The sequence below is a fragment of the Seriola lalandi genome, unplaced genomic scaffold (genome assembly GCF_002814215.2).
Source record: "Seriola lalandi dorsalis isolate HSWRI2012SDOR001 ecotype SW California unplaced genomic scaffold, Sedor1 jcf7180002052130, whole genome shotgun sequence".
Lineage (NCBI taxonomy): Eukaryota > Metazoa > Chordata > Actinopteri > Carangiformes > Carangidae > Seriola > Seriola lalandi.
Window position 1 is genome coordinate 588,072 of NW_019522683.1, and position 26,046 is coordinate 614,117.

At 41.9% G+C, this 26,046-nt stretch overlaps 1 protein-coding gene across 1 annotated transcript in view; it reads left to right on the top strand.

The window, feature by feature from the left end:
• fbn3 (fibrillin 3) overlaps nt 1–26,046 on the top strand; it is a 67,405-nt gene that overhangs the window by 14,700 nt on the left and 26,659 nt on the right. The window contains exons 5-9 of the mRNA XM_023400069.2: nt 5,533–5,628; nt 6,137–6,232; nt 15,199–15,396; nt 18,536–18,661; nt 22,353–22,478. Of these exons, the coding sequence (XP_023255837.1) occupies nt 5,533–5,628; nt 6,137–6,232; nt 15,199–15,396; nt 18,536–18,661; nt 22,353–22,478 (642 nt within the window). The remainder of the gene's footprint in view (nt 1–5,532; nt 5,629–6,136; nt 6,233–15,198; nt 15,397–18,535; nt 18,662–22,352; nt 22,479–26,046) is intronic.

The window sequence follows — 26,046 nt, forward strand, 5'->3', positions numbered from 1 at the left end:
AAACGTGCTGGTAGTCAGAGTTTAATTACTTTGGACAGACCCAAGCTAGTTGTTTCTCCCTGTTTCCAGTCTTTGTGCTTAGCTAAGCTAACTAACTTCTGGCTATAGCCTTTGGCCTTTTCGGCACCTTATCTGATTCCTTACTCTACACAAGTAGTGGCAGAATAAACCAGTAGATCATTGTTGTAATGCAAAGTATTGAAACCGTGCATTCCCATTATTTTTCCAAATAGCCTCGAGCTGTACCTCACTTTACTGTGTGATCCTGCTAAGTGGCCTAAACTGCTGACCAAATGATGTTGCCTGTTACACTGAACAGTTTCAGCTCCTACTTATTCAATTGCTCTGCTATTTTCCAAAGGTAATGGTTCCACCCTTCTCTCAGGGGAGCCAGAATAGTACTGTAGCCAGTGTAATAGTAGTGTATAGAGCCCCGGGCCTGTGCTAAAGCCTGCAGGTCACAGGGTTTGTCAGGATTAAAGCAAAGAGTCTGGCTGCCCCAGCTGAGTCTGCTGGGCTTAGTTACAGACCACTCAGGATGTGTGTGTGTGTGTGTGTGTGTGTGTGTGTGTGTGTGTTTGTAGTAGAGGTGTTTTACAGCACACGCAGAGTGTTTGAAATCTCATTTGTCTTAGTGAGATTAGTGAAATGTGTGCAGGGTTTAAATATGAAGGTAATATGTGCAGGACATGCCGAAAACATTTTTGTTAAGCTGCACTTTGGGACCATGCAAAGTGTGTGTCAATGTGTGTATTAAGTAGCATGCGATGTGTTCAGCTTCACCGCTTTAATAGGCCAAAGTCAGCTCGTCAGTCACGCCTAGCCCCTGCCAGACCCCTTTCACATGCTCACATTCCATTAAGCCTGCTAACACACATACTGTACGTAGACACTTACACTCTTATTAAACAAACAGAAACAAAAAAAAATTTACATGCACACGCTCGCACACAGTGATCATAAGTAAAGACGACCCTTAGAGGAAGGGCACGGAGGGTGGGGTGAAGAAAAACAGCCTCTGACCTGTGTGGCAGGATACGCACAGATCTCCTGCAGAGTCAGTGCTTTGGCAAGAGCTATGAAGTCATGTTCCTAAGAGACAGGAACGATGTGAAAAAGTGAAGTGATAAATTGGAGCAAGAGCTTAGCAGACCTGAGCCGAACTGATTGTCACACTTTGTCATTCTCAGCTTTCCTCACCTGGGATTTATGGTGGCTTTTTTCGACAGGGTTACAGGCAGTGGAGAGGCAGGAAATGAAGCCGCTGAGATGCTGTATGATCAGTTCATTAGTAGTTTTGAATAATGCTTGAATGGCCTGTTAAGAGTGGTGTTTATCACTTGGAAAGACTTTCCTCTGGCCTCTTTGTCAGTGAATGTCAGAGGTCAAATAGCTTCATGACCTGAGATAAACTAATAATCCATCAGTGTAACCATGCGTAACCATGGAGGTCACTTTATGTGGAAATGCTTTGCCATCTCTTCAATCAATTAGTGGTTTTAAACATGAATTTATAATCCCTATAACCTAAATATGTATCTGTTACTTTGCTCACCATCTTATGTTTAACTGCTTCTGAACTACTCAGACTATTGTAGTCGGATGTTTCCAACTGTCTTCGCTACATTTTATATTTGGTTATAAAGCTTTGATTTGAAGTCCCACTGAGCCACACTCACTGTTTTAGGTGTGTCCAACAAATTACTTTAGCTGAAAATTGTTTTCGCAACATTATCTGTCTCTGAGGCTTTAGGCCATGCCAAGAGCAGGCAAACACCCTACATCGTAGATCTTGTCTTCCCGAATGTGCTAACTCCCAAATTCAGCTTTTGGAGAGAGTCCACCCTTTAATAGGATAATTCAGTGCAGTTGGAAATAAATTGCAGCTCTATAGAGATCCGTTTGGAAACACCAATTTCCTCTGCCTTAATTATACAGCCTGATTCTAGCACCCTGGTTCACTGGGTTATAGATAGCATCTTCATGTCTCGTGTCTTGCCTGTGGAATGCAGAGGTTTAAATAAATCAGCAACAGATTTGTGGTTTTCTACATGTTATCCACATGTCTGTGATTATTGTTATGTCCATACAGATGGTTGTATATGATTTTTTCTTTTACGACTCTTCCTGGAAGCTTTGTTGTTTTCGATTAACAATACAAGCACGTGTTCCGGTGCATAGCCTGGCACACCTTAAGAAATTGACATGAAACCGAATTTTTGAAAAGCCATGGTGGCATAGTAACTGCATAAGTCACATTTACTGATAACGCTGGTCACGTATCGTAACCTGGTAGGAAAATTTCTGGGCTCAGTTCAAAAGAAAGTCTTCACAACTGCGGAGATAAACCCAATAGCCACAGCTCTTAGAGGGCAAAGTCTATATGAAATAGATCCTATAGAAACATGTCACTTCCCAGACAAAAAGGGTTAGTGTTGTAAGTCACCCTTGAAAGAAACCCGCTGACAGTTTAGAGCAGAGCAGCTGTGCTGACGATCGTATAGGGTTGTCTTTATAACCTTGTCTTCCCATAACCATAATTACAAAATCATTACCACGGATGTTCTCGCCCTAATGCTGAGAAACAGCTGTCTTCAGACTGACAGGCTTCCACTGGCTATTGACTAGGAACAGTGGTGAGTGCTGGGAAAACAGGGAGGGCCTTTTTAATTAGAAGCCATGCTGCTCCACTCCATGAAAAACAAGGTGCAGGACTCTGAATTTCCTAAAATGGAAAGAAATCTTTGCATTTGGATGACAACTGACTTTGACAGCATCTTATGCAGCTTTGTTTCATTACATTGCCCATCCATGCTGAAACTGCAGCTGACTTGTCCCTGGGGTGTGTGTGTGTGTGTGTGTGTGTGTGTGTGTGTAAATCAGGACAAAACACAGCTATAAAGCTCCTCAGTTTTCCATCAGACACACATGCACCCATACACACACACACACATACACACATTCAACACACAAGCCTGGACTTCCTGTGTTTCGCAGCCTCTCGTAAAAAACACCCAGATGTGAGCAGCTCACCAACGACACTACCAGAATACAGAGGTGCATTGTGGTGCTGTAAAGCAACACCCAGCTCCTTTTGCTCAGTGTCTGGAAGACACACACACACACACACACACACACACACATCCCCCCATGCTGCTGCTCTGCACGTGCAGCTTTCCAGGCACAGGTCATTGGGGCAAACCATCTCCCTCCACCTGCGGGGGATGGAGTGCCATGAGGAGGGGGAGGGAGGTGCAAAGTTTGCCAATGAGATCATCTTCTCTCTCCGAATGTGCTTGTTTGCTTCCTTCTCCTCCTTCTCCCATCTAGTTCCTGTTACATAAAAAACACGACATGAACTTACTCTCTCGTACACCACCAATATATCTCCATCTTTCCAGCACCTGACCCATCATCCTCTATTCCTGAGGGCAGAGAGTTCAGTGGGCAGAGAGACTCTTACTGCAATGTTTCTTTTCCAATCAACCTTAGCCAAACTCTTTCACCATACTTCCTTGACCTATTTAGAAATACGTTTTTGTGGGGAGGGGAACTTGTTGAAAAATGGATGAGCTTACCCAAGTTGCCCTCAGCTTTGGGGGAGTCTGGGTTACAGCACGCTGGAACAGTTTTCTCCAAGGTTTGTTCCACAGCAGGGAAAACTGAAATCACTCAGTGCAATCATTATTCATGTTTCACATCACTGCTCCTTTTGTTGGCCTGAGAGAAGAAAAGCGAGTCTAAAGAGTGTACAGCGTTAACCTCATGTCTTGAACAGAGCTGAGGTTGAAACCTGAGAAGAAGAAGTGACCGAGCTCCCATGAGAGCGAATGAGAAGAAGAGAAAGAGACAGCACACTAGTACACTAACCTATAAACCCAGCCTGCCCCAGAGTCCCAAACTATTTGCTTTAATTTATAACCACATGTTGCTATGAGATGCAATCCAGACAAAAAGTAGTTTCTGCCAAATCTGTACGTAGAGTCTGCCAAGTGTTGCACAAGAGAAAGTTAACTGGAACTTCTTCTAGACTTTAGATACATTAAATATGTGGAGGAATGAAAGCTTGGTTGACAGTTGCAGCGAATCACACACTCTGCCTTGCATTTACGGAAACTCCGCAGCACAGGATCCACATCCAAGATATTTGCTTTGACTCATGTAACTGAAGTCTATACTATGTAAGCTGCCAGTAAGGCGGTGTAGGTGATCACAATGAAAAACTACCTTAGAGTATATTCACTCACCGTGACTCACACAAGTCATATTAAGTGTGTTTGGGTACAGTCAGAATAAGTGGGTGGATTATAGTGGCTGAAATGCCTCCTGTTGGCAAGTGTGCAAACTCAGAAAGTCTCATTAGACAAACTCAGCTACGGGGAAGCTCAGCCATTTCCCCTCTGCTGCACAGCTCTGCATGCCAGAAATGATAAAGAGAGAGAGAGACATAAACAGGCAGATGGAGAGAGAGGAAATTAATGTTGAACTTGCGATTAAGTTATGGACAGAAGAGCATGAAAGGCAGAGAATAGGGAGAAGTGCAGGAAGGAAGAAAAATAAAAGCACAGGGTGAAGGACAATAAAATATCCACTTGAGCCTGGGGGAAAGTAAAAAGAGGATGCAAGGAAACACTCAGAGAATACAGTCAGCTAACATCCAGCACTGTAGGTGTCTTCTTTCCTCTTGTGTACAGTAAAAACCTGGCTCAGCAGACAGCTACTTGTCAGACAGGAAGTCCAATTAATTTCTCTTATGGAAGCTAGTGCTACGTGGGTTAACTTTGGACTGTCAGTTTGGCCTTCTCACACTCTGGCAAAACAGTCTGTCAGCCAGGAAAGTCCTGCTTCATAATTAATAGCTTAGTTATAATAGCTGATACCATTGCAACATTTCTGGTCTGGTTATCCACTATTCAAAATTACACTCTTTTTCTTAGACTTTCTCCTCTGTGCATCCTGCTATGTTTGGATTACCCCCCTTACCCAGTTTCCCTCTCCTCTCAGCAAATTCCTGAATGACTGACTGACTGTAGCGTACAGCTGGCTCGACTAATTGCCTTCCCTCAGTCTGCTTGATTAGCTTTGGTTTTGTGGCCTGGGGCCTTTGAGCCTTGTCTGCTGATCTAAAGCTGACAAAGAAACACCAGTGCTGTGCAAACTCAGCTGAAGTGTAAAGAGCTTCATAATGTGTTAAAGTGACCATAGTGATAATGCTCAGATGTTTGGAAACAACTCTTAATGTGCCTTTTTACTGGGTAATAATTTAATGAAGAATTCTACTTAGTCACTCAGTTAATACACACTCTCATTTAACAAACAAATCTAGGTTTGGTTGATAATGACAGGTTGTAAATAACAAAGCCTTTTCAATGTTCCTCTTTTTATTCATCCTGTGATAATGCTGCAGCTTGTGCTTTGATAAAACAAGGGATGTGAAGGTCTGATGTTCATTTCTTTCCTTCTCATTTTGTGCCCTTTCCACTCCACACCCCATCATCATTTCTCCCCTTGTCTCTTTCTTGTCTCCTACAGTTCAGTCCTGTAACGTCAGGTGTATGAATGGAGGCAGCTGTGCAGAGGACTCATGCTCCTGCCCGAAGGGCTACACAGGCAGCCACTGTGGACAGCGTGAGTTAAAGCTGCTGCAGCACCCATGGGTGTGAATGTGTGTGTTTGTGGTGTTGGTTGCACCGTGTCACCTGCTACAATGTCTGATCAGAAACACCAAAAGTCTTACTGTAAGAGAGATGAAAGGGCGATGGAAATTCTGCAAATTGTCTGTCTTTATATTTGGATCTCAGCACTACATTAGGACTTTTTCAGACTATCCCTTTACTTTTTGAAAGTTTGGCCATGTTTTGTGGTCAAAGCAAGGTTCAAAGTGAGACATGAAGTGAAGAGAGTTGGTGTTATTGTCTAAAGGACTGATGTCATCAATGAAAATCTTCATGTGTTTTTAATACAAATATACAATGCTGCATGTGTTTATGTGTTAGTAATTCTGAGATGAAGTCATTTGAAGCTTAATGAAAGACTTCTGTGTGTGTCTGTGATAGAGAAAGAGAAAGAAAGAGACAGAGTGTGCTAAGTTTGTAAATTCCCTTTGATTCACTCTTTTTTCCTGTCTCTCCTGTAGCTGTGTGTGAGAATGGCTGCCAGAACGGTGGGCGCTGCATTGGGCCCAACAGATGTGCCTGTGTCTACGGTTTCACTGGTCCGCAGTGCGAGAGAGGTGAGCGCTCATCCTGGTTTCTACGTTGATACCGTAGTGTCTCCTGTATACTTTTGCTACTATGTATACTTCCTTTCTGCTCAGTTTGTATGGCTGGGATAGAGGCTTGCTGGTGGAGCTAGACAATCAGCCCATGTGTGAACAAACCCACAGTTTTACCACACAAAAACAAAGGCAAACATTGTAACTGTCTATTATAAATTCCCAATGTGGTCCAAAGGATATGGGTAAGGTGGGAAATTGTTTGTAATCTGTGTGACCATCAGATTGCTTGTGTGCATTGCCTGGTTTGATTCTCAGCAATCATTGTAACACAGTGAGTAATAATGGCAACACCTATGAAAATAATACATTTCAAGTAAATGAAACACTACTTCGTGTAATGTGACTAAGATGGCATTTAACCAGCTTGGAAGTCAAGCCAGCCAGGATCTGATTGGCCAAAAAATGGATGCCAAGCAGCCAGATTGGAGGGGTGGAAGACCATGTTGTGTCCCTGCTTTTCATCAATACACTCCCGACCCACGCATACACAAGTGTTAAGGAGAATATCGAAGCAGGAAGGCTTTGATGTGGCCATGCTGTTCCTATCAGTCCAGACATACTCTGTTAATTCATTACTTCTGCTCTAAGTGAGCAGGCTCTGCTAACGTGGATGACCTCATACGGTTAGCTCAGACAGACAGTGGGTGTTCTTCTCCTGAGCTTTGAACAGAAGCCTGTGGTATTTGTGTGGTGGGAAGTGACGGCGGGGTGTTGGAAGTAGGTGGTACAGTCCCATGGTGAATGAAAATATGTCTGAATCGATGGTCGCTCACCTCAGTTCACCTTTTCAGAGAAGGAGAAAGCCTGTTACACCCTCAGATATTCTCTGTTACCAATCTCGCCTTTCCGTGGCCCTCACCTTCCACCCCCCCACCCCCCTTCCTTCTTCCTCCCCCCTGCTGTTAGCTAAACTGAGGTAGAGGAAAGTTCTTGGCCTGTAATTTCACCCACCTCATTCATCTCAGCCTGTCTTCCGCATTCCTTTTTTTCTACCTACATAAATTGTATTTATCTATGTTTGTGTAACAGTCTCTAAAACTCAACCTCTGTTTTATTCGAATTCTATCTTCCCAACTCAACCCTAATCTTCCTCTCTTCAGTCTTCTCTTTAAATGTAACTTTATCTACCACTTAAAGGCACCAAATGTGAAGATTGTGAAGGAATTTATATGTATTAATTACCTTATTATTACCTTATTCCCTAATGTGTGAACAGATTGCAATGTAACTTAAAAAATTAGACCTTCCCAGACTTTCTCCGTTGCCTGTAACAGACTGATTTCTATGCAAAGGACTCAGGATGAATTTTCCAGGAAAATCAAAAGGATGTGACATTTATTCTATGAGTCTGCTAACGTCAACAAACAACAGGCTCCCAGCACAACACAGACCCTAACACAAACTCCACATAAGAACAAAAAACAAAAAACAAAAAAAAGTTTTATACAGTGTAGCCTGTCCAGCCAAACAGGAATGTGACTGTCACGGGGGGTTAAATATAGGGTCAGCATGGGCAGGGTATAACATTACCACATAACACAGTTAATCAAACTATGGTCTTGCATAGCCAGACGCATCTCCACACTTTTAGTGCTGTTCCAGCACTGGAGAGGCAAATACAGTCTGTCATCTCAAATATAGTTTATAGCCAAACTGCAATAACAGTTTTACTTTAGTTACGTTATCTATCAACATGATGGCGGTCAGTCATGTTCGGTCTCGTGTATGTTACATTGCTGTTTTGGCTGATGCCCAGGATGCTTGCTTGTGCCTACCTATGGAGTATGAGCACATGCGCTAGCATGAGCAACGAGATGCTGACTGCAGTTCACTTAACAGCCACCTGTGTCATTAATAACAAAGGCTTTCTGAGTATTACATCTAACCTTTAATAAAATTCTGCAAATGATTTCTGTATACATTTTTAGCCTTCCTCTCATTCTCCATCCCTCATCGTATTTCTCCATGAAACTCCAGGGTCTTGTTTTCTTGGGAAATACAACATTTAGGATGTCGAGTTTGTCATAGGCAGCCGCAAAGACATCTGGCAATAAATACCCCCCTCCACCCCAACATCCCCACAGGACTGACAGAATAGACTTTCTTTGTGGAGTGGTCATGGACATTTCCTGATGAGGAGTGGAGCAAGGTAGGGAGGCAGAGAGAGAGAGAGAGAGATGGAGGGAGGAAGGGAGGGATAGGGTGAAAATGAAAATGGACTCCCCAGCTGTGTACACAAAGCCTTTTGGGGGAAGTACAAACACTCTCCGTGTTGGAGGAGTGGGTAGAACGCTAGAGCTGCAGGTAGTCACAGGAGAAACACTTATAAATCTTTGTTTGTGTGTATGTTTTTTGTGCCAAATGTCCTTCACAGTGGAAGAGAAGTTGGGCTCAATTTGTCAAATTCACTGTGTAATTCATAAGGAATCATATTAGTGACTTAAAAAATTATCCCAGCATTTGGATATGAAAATTGTAAGTTGGTACTCAAAATTTTGAATTGAATCAGCTACAATATATTTATTTTCACTTAACTTATTACTGCATCTTTTCGAAACAGGTCACTAAGGAAATTCAAACATTTTACTTTCAAATACCACCCCACCCCACACACCCAAAACCTCAAATTTAGACACACATTAATTTTGATAAATGACTAGTAAATTTCCTTAATATTGAGTTTGGCCCAAAACGGCTGGAGACTCCCTGGTGCAATCTGTGGTGTGCTTACGACAGTTGTATATTGTGGTTTTTAGAGTTTGTGTAACCGAGGCCATGAGTCAATAGATTTACTGCGTGATTCAGTGAGAGGACTGCTGCCGAACTGCAAAGGCAGTGAAAGTCAGTCAGTATGGGTGAACTGGGTGTGCAGGATGAAGTCATGGGAAACCCCTTGCGTGTCTGGAGCGTGTGTGCATGTGCATTTATGTGTGAATAGCTTATGTGTGCCTGAGGCTTGCTGACTTTAGTTAGCGTTAGCATGAGAGTCAGAGTTAGTCATTCCTCTTTAAATCAAAAACATTAACCATCATCTCTGCCATGAGTACCCAGTCATTATTAAACAGCTATATATGTGCTTGTCACTGTTTTGTTTCAGTATGTGTGCATGCATGGATACCTACACCTATACCTTTATGTGAGTTTGTCTTTAGCCATGGTAGCAGTGTTTATAATGTTGGTGTCTGTCGGTTGGTCAGGCGGTTAGTTGCTTTGGTCCAGGCTGAAATATCTCACCCACTATTGGATGGATTGGCATTTTATTTGGTACAGACATTCATGTCCCTGTGAGGATGAATCGTAATGACTTTAATGACTATATTTTCCTATTGTGTTACCATGAGTATTAATGTTTATTTTCACACGATTGCACATGCATGTAGAGGGAGTGGTGTTGAAGTGTGTTCCCAGAGCTTTGGCTTTGCTCCAGTAATACCCGGTCCAGTCCGTCTCAGTGGACCTATACAGCCTCTGTGGGCAGTTCCAATTCCAGCTTGCGGCCTAGTCCAGACCAAATAAACCGATAATCGCAGAGGAGTAATTTTGCCCCCTAGCAGGTGGTGACGTCAAGGGCATTTTGAGGTGCTGGAAATGGTGGAAGTTGTGCTATTTCTGTTCTATTGACTCTGGATAAGAATGGTCTGAACATGGCTGGAAAGGAAGGCTGCGCTGGTAGATGGGTGGGATTCGGGGGGCAGACACAGGTCACTCTGTGGAAAATATCCCCCAATGGCAATTTAGTTTGAGTCAGCCAGTTCAGAGCCTTGCTAAATTTGATCTACAGCAAGTCTATAAATTATATACTAATGCAACATGATGTTGCCTTATAATGGAGACCCCATATCTGTATTTCCATATAAGAAACACAATGAACCCTATTGAGCGACAGAGGAGCAAATATCAACTGACAGTCACCAGAACTGGCTGAGAGTATTTTTAAACCAAGGAGGAATGTGTACATCTGGAAATGTGTTGCTCTGGACTATGCTAATATAATGAGCCCAGTGCTTCATCCAAATACTATGTATGATTATATTTTCTGAATTAAATCATCATGATATATATTAAGTATAGTTAGTAATGTCATATTTCACAAGTTGCTTTTAATGTCTGTTTTCATGGGGGCACTTTTGATGATTCATCTCATAAACAAAAAGGTGAGGAAATTACTCACCAATGCCCAGGCCAAATTTAGAGGGTCTGGTTTGTTCAAATCAGCATTGGATTAGCCTCACAGGATGGTTAGAAGGCTGTCTTTGATCTGGGCTGATGAAAAATGGGCTGATTTACTCACTGCACTCAAGAAAGCACTACAAAGACTTTCCCTTCACTGAATAAGTAACAGGTCTCATGAGTGGTAGTTGTTGATGGAGCCTGGAGCCCACTTGCCCCGACTGTGTTTTTGCCTGTCGGTGTCTGCATTCAATAGAGTCTGCATTATTGTTCCACTGCTGGACAGTATTGTGTCGGGAAGTTTCCCAAAACAGACGAAAATAGCCGTAGAAGTCAAGATAGATTTGACAGCACAATGGGTGAGACATAGAAACAATGACAGAGGGACTGCTTGATCGACAACTTAATGCCACAAGATATGACATCACAGTTTCACCAAGTATGTATATTCAGAATTAGTATATTAAAAATGCCTGATAATTATTGAAATTTTACTATTTGGTTGTTTCCTCGTAGTCATGTGTGTTCTGTGTATTGAACTTCACACACAGCAGTTAGCTTGAGGTTGCAGGCTTTCAGATCTGGGTAGATCACAGAGGGCTTATCTCTCCCATTGCCATTCTCCCACAGTTATTGGCCCTTGCAAGTGTGTGTGTGTGTTTGTGCTATGTTAAACATTTAGTCACGTTTGGCTGGCTGCTTTTGGTGTGGAAGAAATGAAAGGAACAGACTCCTTGAGGAGTGATTAGGTCGAAAGGAAAAGAGAGATTTCAAGCCTGTTGATAATGGCGCTGATATGACTAACAGAGACTGCTACAGTTGGCCAAGATGGAGATAAAACCTCTCAAACACACACACACACACACACACACACACACACACACACACACACACACACACACACACACACACACACACACACACAGACATGCAAACAAACAAGCCCACACATCTGAATCATTTATTTATATCCACATCAGCAGAAGGACACACGGACACAAACAAAACAATGCAATCAGAAATTCCACAAGACCCGCCAGACATGTGTTCAGTCTGCATACACCAACCAGACATGAACACATGCACACACACACACACACACACACACACACACACACACACACACACACACACACACACACACATCCACAGGCTTGTGTGTGCATATATTTCTTCTTTTTATTCATTTGACTTATTGACCTCTTGTCAGAGGAAAGTATGTATAAATGATAATGGCTTCATTTTCATGTAATCAACTCATATTTCAAGTTTCTTATCTTCCCAGACCTCCACGCCTCCTGGGAGTTTTATAAATACTTCAGCAGTTATTAATGAATTCAAAGTGGGCTTTTTCCTCTTCTCTCAAAACCATTTCTCTTTTCATCCTAGTGGTCAGGTCAGTGCCCTGTCCCATCTCTCCGATCCCACAGCTGGACAGGGTTGATGGGAAAATCTTTTTTCCAGAGGGCTTTACGTTCCAGACAGGATTAAATATTTTCTCACTATAGCCTTTACAGTATTTTATCTTCCTATAATCCAGCTCTCATCAGAGCAAATAGTAATATGCTTTGATGAGTGATCACATTTTTTCTGCGATATCAGATTCTTATATGGTTGGCTTGAAAACAGAACATCATCATATGTGAAGGGTCAGATCCCGTCAACATCGCCTGAAACGAATGGCTGGCTAATCTATGTGGACTGATCTAGGTGAAAGGTTATAAGTGCATCGGCGGCTTTAGCAAACTGTGAGCTGCCTTACAACTTGCAGCGATTCCTGGGAAAGTTTTATTAGAGGTGCTGATGTTTACAAAATAAAAGCATTATATATTCATAAAGCTGAGGAGACTCCATTAAGTCTTAGCACAAAGTGGACAAGTTCTTATTATTGGAGCAAAAGGACTTCATTCATTGTGAGGTATGCTGGATGTTTTACATAGCTTGGAGGTTATGAATGAAACCAGAGATATTTGGATGAGAGACAGAGGCTGCTAACAGTGGATTTAAGAATAAGGAATGGGGAGGGGATAGGGATGAGGATCTGGTGAATGTTCTTGATCTACTGAGCAATTTGACCACTAATTAGACAAAATTGCTTCCCAATGTTGTCAGCCGGACGGAATCAGGATGCTGGATTGTGCTCTTGTCCTAATGTGCCCGCGCCCATGATCGCATGTGTCCTCTGAATTTACATGCATAACATACAGATGTGCATAACGTCGTGCTCAAACGCATGTGTTAACCTCTTGACTGAAGACTACATGCATGAAATGGGTTTTTTTTTGTGCACATGCAAATTTATGCACAAGACAAACAAAAGCCTGAACACATGGAGCGCACACACTGATCGGGACAGACTCAGACAGGCAGCTTTTCTTCACAGTTTGTTATTTTGCGCTTTTGAAGAAAGCTGCTCCAATCTTTTGTTTGGCTCGACGCTGAAGCTCAGACAGATGCCGTGTTTTCCTTCAGGCGTGTGTATCTACACAGACACATATGTGCATTCCTGTGTATACATGTGTGTGTAAGAGACAGAGAGAGTGAAGAAGCATGTGTATGTACACATGCATACACTGCTGAACTTGGCTGCTGTGTGAGGCTGTCTGGTGCTGCTTGATGATCAGAGTGTGGGAGAGTCTAGTTTCCTCCTAGAGGGGAGTGTTTTTTTTTTCTTTCTCAAAATCAAAGACTAAAGGCTGGAAGCACCATGAATTTTTTTTCCTTTTGTTTTCCTGGTTATTTTTTTTCTTCTTCTCTGGTCTCTTTATTTTAAATTGTTAAGTCCTAAAACTAGCCTAACTGTAGATTGTTTGATTATAGATGGGTAAAGAACAGTACTAGCAGTTGCTTTCAGTATAATTAAGCTTTGCTTAAGGATAAGGCACAATCTTGTTATCAACTGAGACCAACAATGAACTGGCAAACAAGTGTTGCTTGTGTAGCCAAAGTTGAATATTGCTTATTCCTCTGTGTCACTATTGTCTCATAAACTATTGGGGTACATTTCCCTTTATTACCGTGGCCACAGTAAGACCAAAGGTCTTTTAATCCATGGCTTAAAGTAGCCTCAAACAAATCCACTACTTCCATATAGTAAATTTATTTGTGTATTTGTGTACAGGTTTGTATAAGGACATTTTTTTGTATTTGAGCTCAGAGCAAGACTAAATGCATTTGCTGTATAGGTCTACCACTACACGGTGCCAACTAGGCCATATAAGGATGGAAGTTCAAGTAGTGGCTGATAGGCAGGTGAGGAGTAGCAGGCAAACAGGCAGACAGACAGACAGACAGACAGACAGGAAGATCTTAGTGAGCAAAAGAAATAAAGACAGATGGCTGAGAGGGAGAACTGCTGTGAGCTCCAACCTGCATGCTCAGTTTGACCTACTTTACTTTCCCCCCTCTCTCTCTTTCTGTTTTTGTTTCTGCGTCTCCTACTTTTTGCCCTGTTCTCCGTGATCCCCTTTCATGTAGCACAAGGAACCAATAAGGGCAATAAGTCTAGAGAAGGACTCCCACCAGACACCACCGCTGATTCATATCTTTCCATCTCATCCTGTCCTTCAGAGCTGAACAGGCCACTCTCCTTCTCTACATCTCACTGTCAGTGCCTTGGCTAGCCAACCATGCACTTTGTCTTTCATCTTCACTGAGACAATCTAACAATCTACTTTTTTTTTTTTTTTTTTTTTAATGAAAGCTATATTAAGTTTGGCGCCACTGCAGAGAACCTAATAAGGGTTTCTCCCACGAGGGAAGCCATCATTAGACTATATGTGACTGAAAGGACGAACATTGTATTGCTGAGATGGTTTCAGCATGAGGTCATTGTGTCTGATTTGTGAAGTGCATTTAACAAGATTATGCCACAGTTTTGCTGGCAAACAGGACTGCAGCGAGGAGGCCAGGTGATCGCTGAAGCCAGGGACATATTGTTCTCATTTTGTTCTAACATAATGTGTTTGCATGCAACATCTCTCTGACCGGGTGTGAGTATTTACTCAGCCTTATCTTCACTTCTAGAGTGAATTATTGTCATGGGGTGATTGTTACTGACAATCACGCTATCATTGGCTGTGTATACTGTCAGATGGAAACAGAAACCATCTCTGTTCGGCCCACCATCGACTCCTAGTTAAAGTACGGGAATGAGCTTCAGTATGTCTGTCCAGTGAGTTGACTTATTATCACAGAGACTAAATACATAGCAATCATTCCAATCCTGTTGCTATGTTCCTGTTTATGTGTGGATGTGTTTTGCAGTTTAATCTGAGCAGGTTTAATAGGATAATTCCTGCAATCCCGTGCTCTGACGTGATCCGTTACGCTGCTACCAACTCTCATATTGTTCCTCCTAAGTCGTGGTAAAACCTACTACTTGTAAATGCTCCTCTTTGAAAGCTGATTGTTGATCCAAAGACTAAACACTTGAAACAATTTAACTGGAAGGATGTGTTTAAAGGTCCAGTGAGTCATCCTTCAAAATAATCCTGTAATGCATTGCCAGCTTTTAGTTTTTTCCACAACCATTCCTGTATTTGTTGTTTGAGTGAAATCAACAAGAAAAAAGATCTCACCAGTCAGTGAGTTAGATATTACAGGAAAAATGCCTAAGTTATTTCTCATCTATGGCTTAATCTGGTTGCATTTAGTGCTGCACCAGATGAATCACTGTTTTATTATTTAATCCTTCAAATATTCAATCAGTCACTGACTAACAAAGGATACATGCCTCTCTCCTTCCACAGACTACCGGACTGGGCCATGTTTCACCCAGGTGAACAACCAGATGTGTCAGGGCCAGCTCAGTGGAATCGTCTGCACCAAAACCCTCTGCTGTGCGACCATTGGCCGAGCATGGGGCCACCCCTGTGAGCAGTGCCCTGCCCAGCCACACCCCTGCAGACGAGGCTTCATCCCCAACATCCGCACAGGAGCCTGCCAAGGTCAGACTGGAGCACATACAAAAGCACTCTCTGTCTTTCTAGTACACACACCTGGTCATGCAGTCAAACACACATACACAGCCACAACAAACACCGTAACCATTACTTTATCCATCATCATCTCAGCTGCATTTCCAACCCATAACATCCTCGCACTAGTGTTAACATCACCGAAGGGTGTTTACATCTACACAGTAGTCCGGATACAAGCGTGTATTTCCTGTTAAGCTCTTATGCAGCAGGAGCTATGTACATGCATCTCTATCTACTGCCAAAACACTAAACATGTTTAGGTGTTGCAGTAATTACGTGTCACGATGTGTTATATGTATCATCGTATCGTCGTTCTCAAAGTCAAGACATGAGTTTATTCTCATCCTGTGCAATCTACATATGTAGCATACACAATGGATTCTGTCATTTAATGATGTAAGAATTATGCTGGAATAAGGATTTATTGTAGCAGAAATATTGTCCTGTCTCTTCCTGGATTTCTTGTTGTTTAAAGGGCACTCTGATACCTGTTACATGTCAAAGTTACTTTACTAGACTACTAGGACTGGTATATAGACTGTAAAAACAGTTGCGTAATACCCCCTGTGGCTCTGGAGGAACACGGTCAAGTTCCAAATTACTTACTTCTGTAATCTTGGTTTTGGCTCGGAGACTCCAAATTTTGAACAGAACGTCTGCATTACAAACTGGGGATGTGGAGTTAAAACAAGTGGGCATTTACCAGGAGCAGAGGGTCTATTGAAATATGCTATTGAGTTATCTAATTGAGTTACAGTATAGGAATAGTAACATCCAGTGTTAATGAGACTTCACCCAAATTAAGATATCGCTACCTCTGCTGAATTGATTTTTGACCATTCTTATTTTAAGAAGTCTGTTCCAAGTCTTTTAACTTCGTGGAAATGTAACTCTAAATTTCTGGCATGCCCCTGTAAACCATCTGCAGTATATTAGACACAGTATTCACTCACACTATTCGGCAAACTTTACTATTCAGAATAGACATAATATAATGAGGCAACTCAGGCTAAGAGAACAAGGCAAATATGAACTGAGATTCACCCTTTTTCATCAACATCGGTCCTTTTGGTGTCCCAAAACTCTGTCAGACTAGGGCAAACTTTCTCTGCATGCCTGTTTAATAACCTATGGCCCCGACCAGACTAAGCAATAAGACTGCATCAATATATGACACATGTGGAGGTCGTGTCCCTTGTTAAATGAGCCCAGCCAGGCTCTTTGTTGCCTCTATCCGGTTCCTCTCACTCAGACACACCCAGCATCACCCTAGGCAGACTGCGATGGTCGATATCTAGCTGTAACCGTCACAGAGGGATACTGTTTTTGTATGAAGTATTTTTGATGCTTTTTGCCACCCTCCAACAGTATCAGAGCTAAGGACAATGAATTTGTGTATTAATACTGGAAAACTCAAAGTGCAAACTCAAGTGTTGTTTGCATTTACAATAGAAAGTTACACATGATGGGCTGATAACTATTCCTGTCAGACTAATAAAAAGGTCATATACACAAGGACAGATGGATTTTTTGCTAATATGGGTGCATGTGAAAATGGCTTTATGTGCTAAAGTTTCACAAATTAATTTTTTTCTCAACTTGTGTTTGGGGAAACTTTTTAAAACTTCTATTCATTCTTAAGATTTGTGTACTGTAGCACTGAAGATAGTTAAGTCCAATAGCATGGGTCTGGAAAATAAACAGTTTGTATGTACCACCAATTATTGACATGCATATGCCTGGCAAATATATAGACATGTGTTAAAGCAAATCAAAGGGATGTAACACAGTTTCCATGATACTATGATCCACCCAGCTATATGTATAAGTCTGGATTCATTATTTATGAGGATAAATCAAAAAAGGTAATACATCTGGGATCAGTAACTGGTTTGCATTTAGCTCCACAGCTTCCTTTCCTTTGGATGTTGCTGCCAGGTTGCTCATATGTTAGAAGTATGCCAGTGTGAGACACCAGAGATCACTCATCCCTCTGTGACTCACATACCTCCTCTCACTCTCTTTTTCACTGTCTGCCTGTGCTTCCTTCTACCTCTGAATCTCTGTTTGTCTTCTCTCCCCTCTCTCTAACTCCCCTCCCTCTCTCTCTCTCTCTCACACACACGCACACACACACACACACACAAACACTAAAGACACCTAATCGCCAGAGAGCCTGGAGCAATGTCTTGCTGGCAGCAGTACAAAGAACACATGACCATGAATCCAAATGTAAGGATTGCACTCCAGGCTCCACATCAGGATGTTGGCCAGTAGTTGCTTTCTTTCTCTCTCTCCCAGCCTTTGGCATAGAGAGCTCCTCAACATTAGACAGTATTTTCAGCCTTTCTTTGGTAAAAGGATTAGAGATTGAATGTATTCGCATGATTAATGTCTATATATGTGTGTGTGCTTGAGTGTGCTTGAGCATGCAGGTGTGTAAATACGTTTAGGATTTTTTTTTGTTTTGTTTTGAGCATATCTTGCATATTCACAATGCCTGGATCCTGCTCAGTGACTGAAGCTGAAGTGAATATATACGCAGCAGTGTGTTCGGTGTGTGTGTGTGTGTGTGTGTGTGTGTGTGTGTGTGTGTGTGTGTGGGTGGGTGTGTGTGTGTGTGTGTGTGTGTGGGTGGGTGTGTGTGTGTGTGTGTGTGTGTCCCAGAGGGTACACCATTTTACAGGAACCCGCCCACTGACATATTCCCAATACTGGTAAAAGTGACTCACATTGAATGCTGGGAAAAAACATACATTTAAAAAGTAATTTCCTGTTCAAACAAGAATTAAAGTGGTCTTTCTGGAGAAGTAGAGGTATCAGACATCACAGCTGGCGCCAAGCTACTTCTCATTTTTACTTAATTCGTCTTGCAAAAAAAATGACAAGGAGAATAAACAGTGTTTAGCAACAGAATATGTGCCAGAAACATATAAACATATAAACTGCATATTGTTTGAAGTTAGTTATTGGTGTATTCCAAAAAATAAGGTACTACATCTCCTAAACCAATGGTCTGCCAATGCCAGTAATTATCCTGGCTTTTGCTTCTATCTGCTTTTGTCTCCAATGACCAATTTCTGTGCCTTTCCCTTCCTTCTCTCAGATGTGGACGAGTGTCAGGCAGTGCCAGGTCTGTGTGCCGGAGGTAACTGCATCAACACTGTGGGATCTTACGAATGTAAATGCCCTGCCGGTCATCGTCAGAGCGAAACCAGCCACAAATGTGAAGGTGAGTTGGATCTAAAAAGGATTTAACACCGAGATATGTTCAACAATTAAGTAGGAAATATCCGTAATGAGGACCAAACATGTTGAGACAGTTACAATTACAAGCATCTATTATGGTAAACATCTGTTGAACTAAGGGGTCCTTGAGCAAGATACTGTTTATCTGTTCTCGCATCACTAAACATCATTGAATTAATTCATATGAAGCAAAGTAAAGCAAGCTAATGTTAGCATTTTGAGCAATTATAGCATTTTGAAGCTACAAACTTCATTATGAACTGAGATAATGATCCTAAATTTTGATTTTGAATTGACAAAGTATTGCAAAATATATCAACCTTACTTTAGTGCAGAGAACTTGATGTTAACCTATTGGAAATTTAATAGAACTGATTGGTAGTTAAATTAGATTTTGTTGAGTTAATGGTGAGACAGTCATTGGCCGTGCACTTTATGATAACCGTGGGTTTGCTCGGACCAGTTGACAAAACTCTGAGGGCTTTTAAAAAGTGATGACACGTTGATAGTTTAAGAGGTCTGCATATAAACGCACATATATACATGAAAGCACACGCAAACAGCAGAGTGGACTCACATTACAATGTGTTGATTGGATGGAATTTAAACAATGCCCAGGCTAAACAGTCTGATGGTTAGCCAGGCAGGGTTTGTGACTCTTGGACTGAAGCCGATGTGTTCTTAGTCTACAGCTCTTAAATTGTTGCACTGGCTATCGCAGTGTATCAGCATATGAATTATCATCTATATTCTCCTTTTATGAACATGTAGCACGGCTAAGAGCTGCACCAGATACAGGAAAAATAAAACTATTATTTCCTGGAAACTGGCATCTCCACCTTCAGATTCATGAGGAGCAATTACTGCAATACACACAAAAAGTGATTTATGTCTCAATGAATGAAGGAGGAAACAGAGAGGCTGACTGAGTCCTGCTTTCAGTTGTGGTTCTGGGTGAACGCCACCTCACTTCAGGACTTACTGTAAGGAGAGAATGAGCGCTTCCAGAGATGCTGGGCACTGTTACGAGATCTGGGTGTGGATGTTGTAGCCACATTCCAGCTGGTGTCATACAGCACAGACAGAGCTGAGTAGTTAGTCCACAGACCACTCAATGAGAGAAGCTGAAACACAGGACTTTCCCAGGGTGAGAGATAAGTCCTGTAACCTTTCTATCCCCTCCTTGGTCACCAAATTTGTCTAGTTACAATAATTTCCTTTATTGAGCAAAACGCTCTACTAGTGATTATGTGATGATTGATGAAATAGAGGGAGATATTCCACACCCTCTACCTCTTTCCACCACTTTATATACAGTGTTAGCTTTATTTTTTTCAGCAAAAGTAATGGTTTCTGCAGAATAGAGCTGCAACCAATTATTGTTTTCATCCGTGATTCATCTCCCAGATATTTTCAATTTAATAGTTTAATCTATAAAATGCCAGAACAAGAGACAAAGTGTATAATTTCCTATTATCGAGGATGAGACTCAAAATTCTTATTTTGTCTGAAAAACAATTACATGAACCAAAGGAAAGCAACAAATCTGCACATTTTAGGAACTGGAACCAGCAGAGGTTTGAAGTTTTTGCTTGATCAACTAAGTGACCTAATTACTAATTATTAAAATTGTTGATTGACTAACATATAGCATATAAAAATGTTTTGGTGTATCAAGGAATTACTTTATTTTACAGTCATATGAAATAAATTGTAGCTGAGCTTATAATGTGAAATATAATTGGCAAACCACTTTTGCATTAATAGCCATATTTTCGTAAGCTGAAGAATGAACTGTGGTACATTTCAGCTCTAGTGCTGATTTGTTGATGTTAGGATATGTAGCACTATTGAGTCATTTGACCCATGCAGAGTGAGAAGAGAAAGAATTCAGTGTTTGTAAAGCTCGTAAAAACAAAAGAGCAGTTGTGACGTGTATCTTAAGTCATGGATCTGCAGGAAACCCGCATTTAGAGAAATCTCGCAAACAATCAGCACAGGTCCTCTGGGGGAGGCTTTTATTGAAATGCCCTTCTAGCTAATGCGCAAACAGCCTCACTGAGAGCTTTCACAGTGAAATTAGTGAGCTTTTGGAGTAGTTAAGATAAAGTGCAGTTAAGATATCCTGGGTGTCTGATTGTTTTTGGGCACAACAAGGCACCTGGTTTTATGGCTGGCTTTTAGTTCAGACTTTGCTTAACAGTCTCTCCTTTTTTTCCCCTTCTCCTCCTCCTCTTTTTGCTTTTTGTGCCTCTCCTTCCATTTTCCTTCCATAAATACAGTCCTTTGGCTGAAAACCAGCTGTTAGCGTTGAACAAAGAAACACTTACAGCATCTGGGAAACTTTCTCATTACACACACAGACCTCCTCGTTGCTCTGACACTTGTAGACTCTCACGCATTTGCGCTGTACAAATACACTCACAGACAGTTTAACACACTAGAAACACTGGCTTAATTACACACATGCATTATCTAAAGTTTTTTTTTTTTTTTTTCACGTATTGATGAGTGTTTAAGATGTGCGCACACAGTTGCACACACATTGCAGATTTGGTGGGTCAGTCACAGACATTTATCCAGGTGACACACATTTCCCGTCACACACACAGGCAGCCCCACAGCGCTATGTCTGTGTGGAGCGTAATGTCTGGCGTGCTGTTGTCGCTGCTGACACAAGGTTTATTTGGCTGGGCTTTTACAGCCTCACCTAGGCCCTCTGCCACTGCTGTCAGACAGAAGTCAGCAGGGGAAGAACAGCCTCTTAGCTTCCCAGGCATTACTACACACATCCACACTAAGACGTAGACACATACACGCAGAACGACACGCATGGATACAACTTACACCCTCTTTAGTCCTCGAAAGACAAACACGAACACACCCTTCACTTTTCCAACTGAACAAGAAAGGCACACACACACACACAGTACCACATTCTGCACTTATTCTGTAATTATGTCCCGCAGTGGCGCAGCAATTACGTATGCGTATAAATAAGCGTGACACATCATAAAAACCCAATACCTTCTGGAACTTCACTTTGGGTTCCCCCCGTCATGGAGCAATGAGGCCCCCTCTCACTGAATAATACAACTTAACGCTGTGATAATGTGCACCACACCGAGGTGGGCCCTGCCAAGTACCGTGCCCAGGTAGTGTCACATGTTGTAGACGTTTCTGAGTCAGACCGTGGCATGTTTAAATCAGGTCAGTTTACTTCACTTTAACCTGTTCCCTCTGTTCCCTTTTAGTATGGACACTAATTTCAAAGTTTGTCGATTGGAAGCGATTGTTTGCATCAGTTGCTCTAGTGAAGATCTTACATTGGACAGTGCTGATGCTTTTCTTCTCTCACTGAGCTTTACAGTTTACTCTATCAGATTGTTCCTGTCATTTACATGTCACATCTCACAAGCTGAGGCTTTGCCTGAACAGAACACATAAGAACTGAAGTAGTTTCACTTTGGTAGACGGCAGATCCATTTGGAGTTGTTTAATTTTCCCTAAGGGAGAAATTGTTGCTCCAGTGCAATAAAGTTTTACTGGAGCGTGCTACTGCATCTCTTCAAACAAAGAAACTGAACAATTTTTGAAGCTGGCGTCAGGCGTAACCACTCGACAGCTGTGTTCTGTGATGAGCGCTATTTTTGATCTGACTGTGTGTGTTTCAGATATTGACGAATGCAGCACCATCCCTGGTGTTTGTGATGGAGGAGAATGCACCAACACTGCTGGTAGCTACGTCTGCACCTGTCCGCGAGGCTACATCTCCAGCACAGATGGCTCCAGATGTGTGGGTGAGTCTCACACATATTACCAGCATTTCTCTCTCTCTCTCTCATTTGTGCATTTCCTCACCCCCTGGCTAGCTAAAGGCTTCACATCTAGCCAGTAACTTCCCTCCCTGCTTCCTGTGAGTGGAGTTCTGATGAGTCAAACCTGTGGTCACCATGTGCAGACAAACACACTTGCACGCACTATTTGGCCTTGACAGCATTAACCTACTCTAATGTTAGTGCTCCTCTGACTCATTCACACACACGCGCTGACACACATAGAGCACATACCTAACTGACATGTCCCATGAAACACTACCAGGTGTTAATGTATTCCTGAAATTCTCAACCCTCATGGCAGCCACAGTGAAACACAACCAGGTGTTAATATATTATTTCAAGATTTAGAACCAAAACTGACAGCTCAGGGTCTTTCTCTTTCACCCTATCGCCTCCAGTGAAAATACATGATTCCCCTAAGCTCGATCTTTCATTATACATTTTAATTCCCCCTGTTTAAGTAATTTTCTAGATTTAATGTGAACCGTTCCCCATCATCTGCAGAAAATAATGAGCTGCGCTGTTTTTGTTTTGGAAAAAGTACGAGACAAAAATGGGTTGAGAATATTTAAACTCCCAGTTCCCAATTCCCGAGCTCACATGTGCCCTTTCATGCACATCAGGGTGGAGGCTGATCTCACAGGTAGTGTAAGAGCTTGCCTGAAGCGTTCTAGCCTTCAAGGTAACAGGCATATGCTGTTGTTTTAAGGGAAATCAGAGAGGGCAGAGAGTAAAGAAATAAACTAAAGATGGCATCATAAACCCCAACAAGCTGGAACGGCTGCAGGGATTTGTTCTCATTTAGCCACAGTGGGTAATTAGCCATCAGTGACTGCAGGTACTTGTGTTTGATAAGGCCTTGTTGGCAGGTAGCGATCCGGTTCATCAGGTGTTGGATAAAGTTGAAATCAGGGCTCAGTGCAGACCAGTCAAGTTCTTCTAAACCAAAACTGGGAAACCATTTTTTATGGATCTAGCTAAAATGAAAAAGCCCTTCCACAAGCCATGAAGTTGGAAGCATACTATTATTATATGCAGAAGTATTAAGATTTTCCTTAATTGGAACTCAGTCCAAACCATGAAATATAGCCCCTACAGTGCTCAAACATATATAGACAGGGCCGTTTCCATACTTTTGGCCATGTAGTGTATACATAGGCACTGGACAAGGGGGAAAAAAGTTTCATGGGAACATAAAAAGTAATGAGAGGAAACATGCAAAATAAGAAGTAAAAATTATAAGTAAAATATTAAAAAACAGACAACATATGGAAGGAGAAGAGGAAAGACATTAAAGATGCAATTAAATTGCTATTAAAATGATCTGGATTGTGTTTTCCTAAACAAACAGGTAGGGCATTGGAGAGGAGTTAAAGACAGTCAGAATCATCAGGAATAAAGTGCTACCTCGCAGCCTGGTCTGCCTGTGTTAAAGACAGGGAATCTCACATTGAAGCAGTCTTCCAATCACCCTGACCCAAAAGTTCTCCATCTGTCTGTCTTTATGCGTGTCCACATTTTTCTTTTTTCTCCATCTCCACTGCCGTCCCCTTTCTTCTTCTTTTCTGTGAAGCGATATCATTCTTTCGCTGTATTTCTCACTTTCTCACTCTATCTTTCTTCTGCAGGAAGCATCCATAAGCATGGATCACACCAAAGCTAACAGCTCAGTGATTTACAGTAGAATCTGTTTATTCTGGAACTGTGCACATTTCTATCTCCGTTTGGACCTTGTCTGTTGTTCCGTCTCCTCTGGCTGTTTTTGTTTTTTTTCCTTTTTTAACTGCTTATCTCCAAAACTGAAGCATTCTCGCACTCTCACCCTCCTTATCTATCTTACCGTTTCCTCTTGGCCCCCTTTTTTTTCCTCCCTTTTTCTCCCATCTGGATACTGCACCTCACTTCCTTTAGTTGTGGTTTCCAGTTGCTCTTCTGCGGAAAAGAGAGAGAGCAAATAAACAGGTGCCAGACACAACCCCCATATATCCTTCCTCTGTCTCTGTCTCTGTCCCTCTTTCAAAATGGACCAGATTGTGAGGAGACAGAGGGAGAGATAAATTAACCCAAACAAAACCAGACTAGACCGGGGGCCAGTTTCACAAACGTATCTCAGACTGGTCTGTAGTGTTGGACCAGTTTTAATTTGGCTCATAGATCAGTCCAATGCAAATAAGACTGTTTCACAGAAATAAAGACTGACTAATTTTAAGCCAAAAAAATTAGACGCCTTACCCCCAGGCTAACTCAGGTCTAAGACTAATGTTACGGTGGTTACAATCAGTGACACCTGTGCTGGCCAGTAGCACCCAACAACAACAAAAACAAAACATGGATCATTATTTGTGGTTTGCTAACATCGTTATGGAAAGAGCAATGCAAGGGGAAAGAGTTTTAGTGACCGCAGGAACTGCCTCTCCTCCCCTGCTGTCTCATCCATACAGTCCAAAGACAGGGTCGCTAAGAAAAATAAACACCGACAGCACCACTTTATTCTGAAGGCCAAGTTGTAACGTTTGTCGACATGTAACTTACCGGAAGCTAGCTACCGGCTCAACCGTTAGCATACCAAAACCACCGTTACAAAGTAAAACATTTTTCTTTTGACTGCGGTCATTCAAACAATAACAAGAGACATTATTGACCTAATGTTACCTGTGTTCTCTTGACTGTCGCCGGCCTCTGTCTGTCCCTCACGGGAGGCTGCTGGTGGGCTGCTGTCACCTCCAGCACCGGCCGGTGTGGGTGGTGGAGCCCCATTCGCACTGTTGTTGACCCCACATTCTCCGCTCTCTCGTCCACTGTTTATTCCCCAAAACAGAGGCGACTGCCCACCGTATATCTTCAGTACAATTTCTACTAGTGTCTAGTGTCTTTAAGCTTTTCCTGTGGTCATCCTCCTGTTTTATGATTTCGTATTTTAAACATTTCTTTCTCTGCGTCTTGTACCATATTTGTTTTTAATATCTTTTAGTAAAACGTCCTTGTAACTGTTAAATTCCTCCAGTAGACAAACATTTTCTGCTGGGGTAAATAGAGGTCGGCGGTTGGATGTGGTGACTTGGTCGGCCATTTTTTTTATTTTGAAAAAAGTCTTAATTTACCCATAATTCATTTACCACAGTCAGATTTAAGATAGTCAACTAAACTGTTTTGTGCAAGGGATGAATTTAGATGTTTATCTGAAGTCTGACTATCAGTTATATTTAAGCCATAGTCAAAGTCTGTCTTTGTGAAACCAGCCCTGGGTCAGGTCATATTCCAGACCAGTGATCTAAAGGTACACTTACACACAAATCCGAGCTTGGAAAAAAGAGACATAATAAACTCTGCTTGTTTCCTCCTCATGTGACTGACACCCTTTGATGAAATTTCTCATACTGTATGATCTGTTTGCATTTTTATTTTGTGGTCAGAACATAAAGTGAATAAATTGTTTGTATAGGGCCAATTTCTTGCTTGCTTACCCTCATGTTTTAGCTGTAGGTAAGCTATACTGTGTAAGTCCCTGTGTATTGCCCTGTTGTGTTTT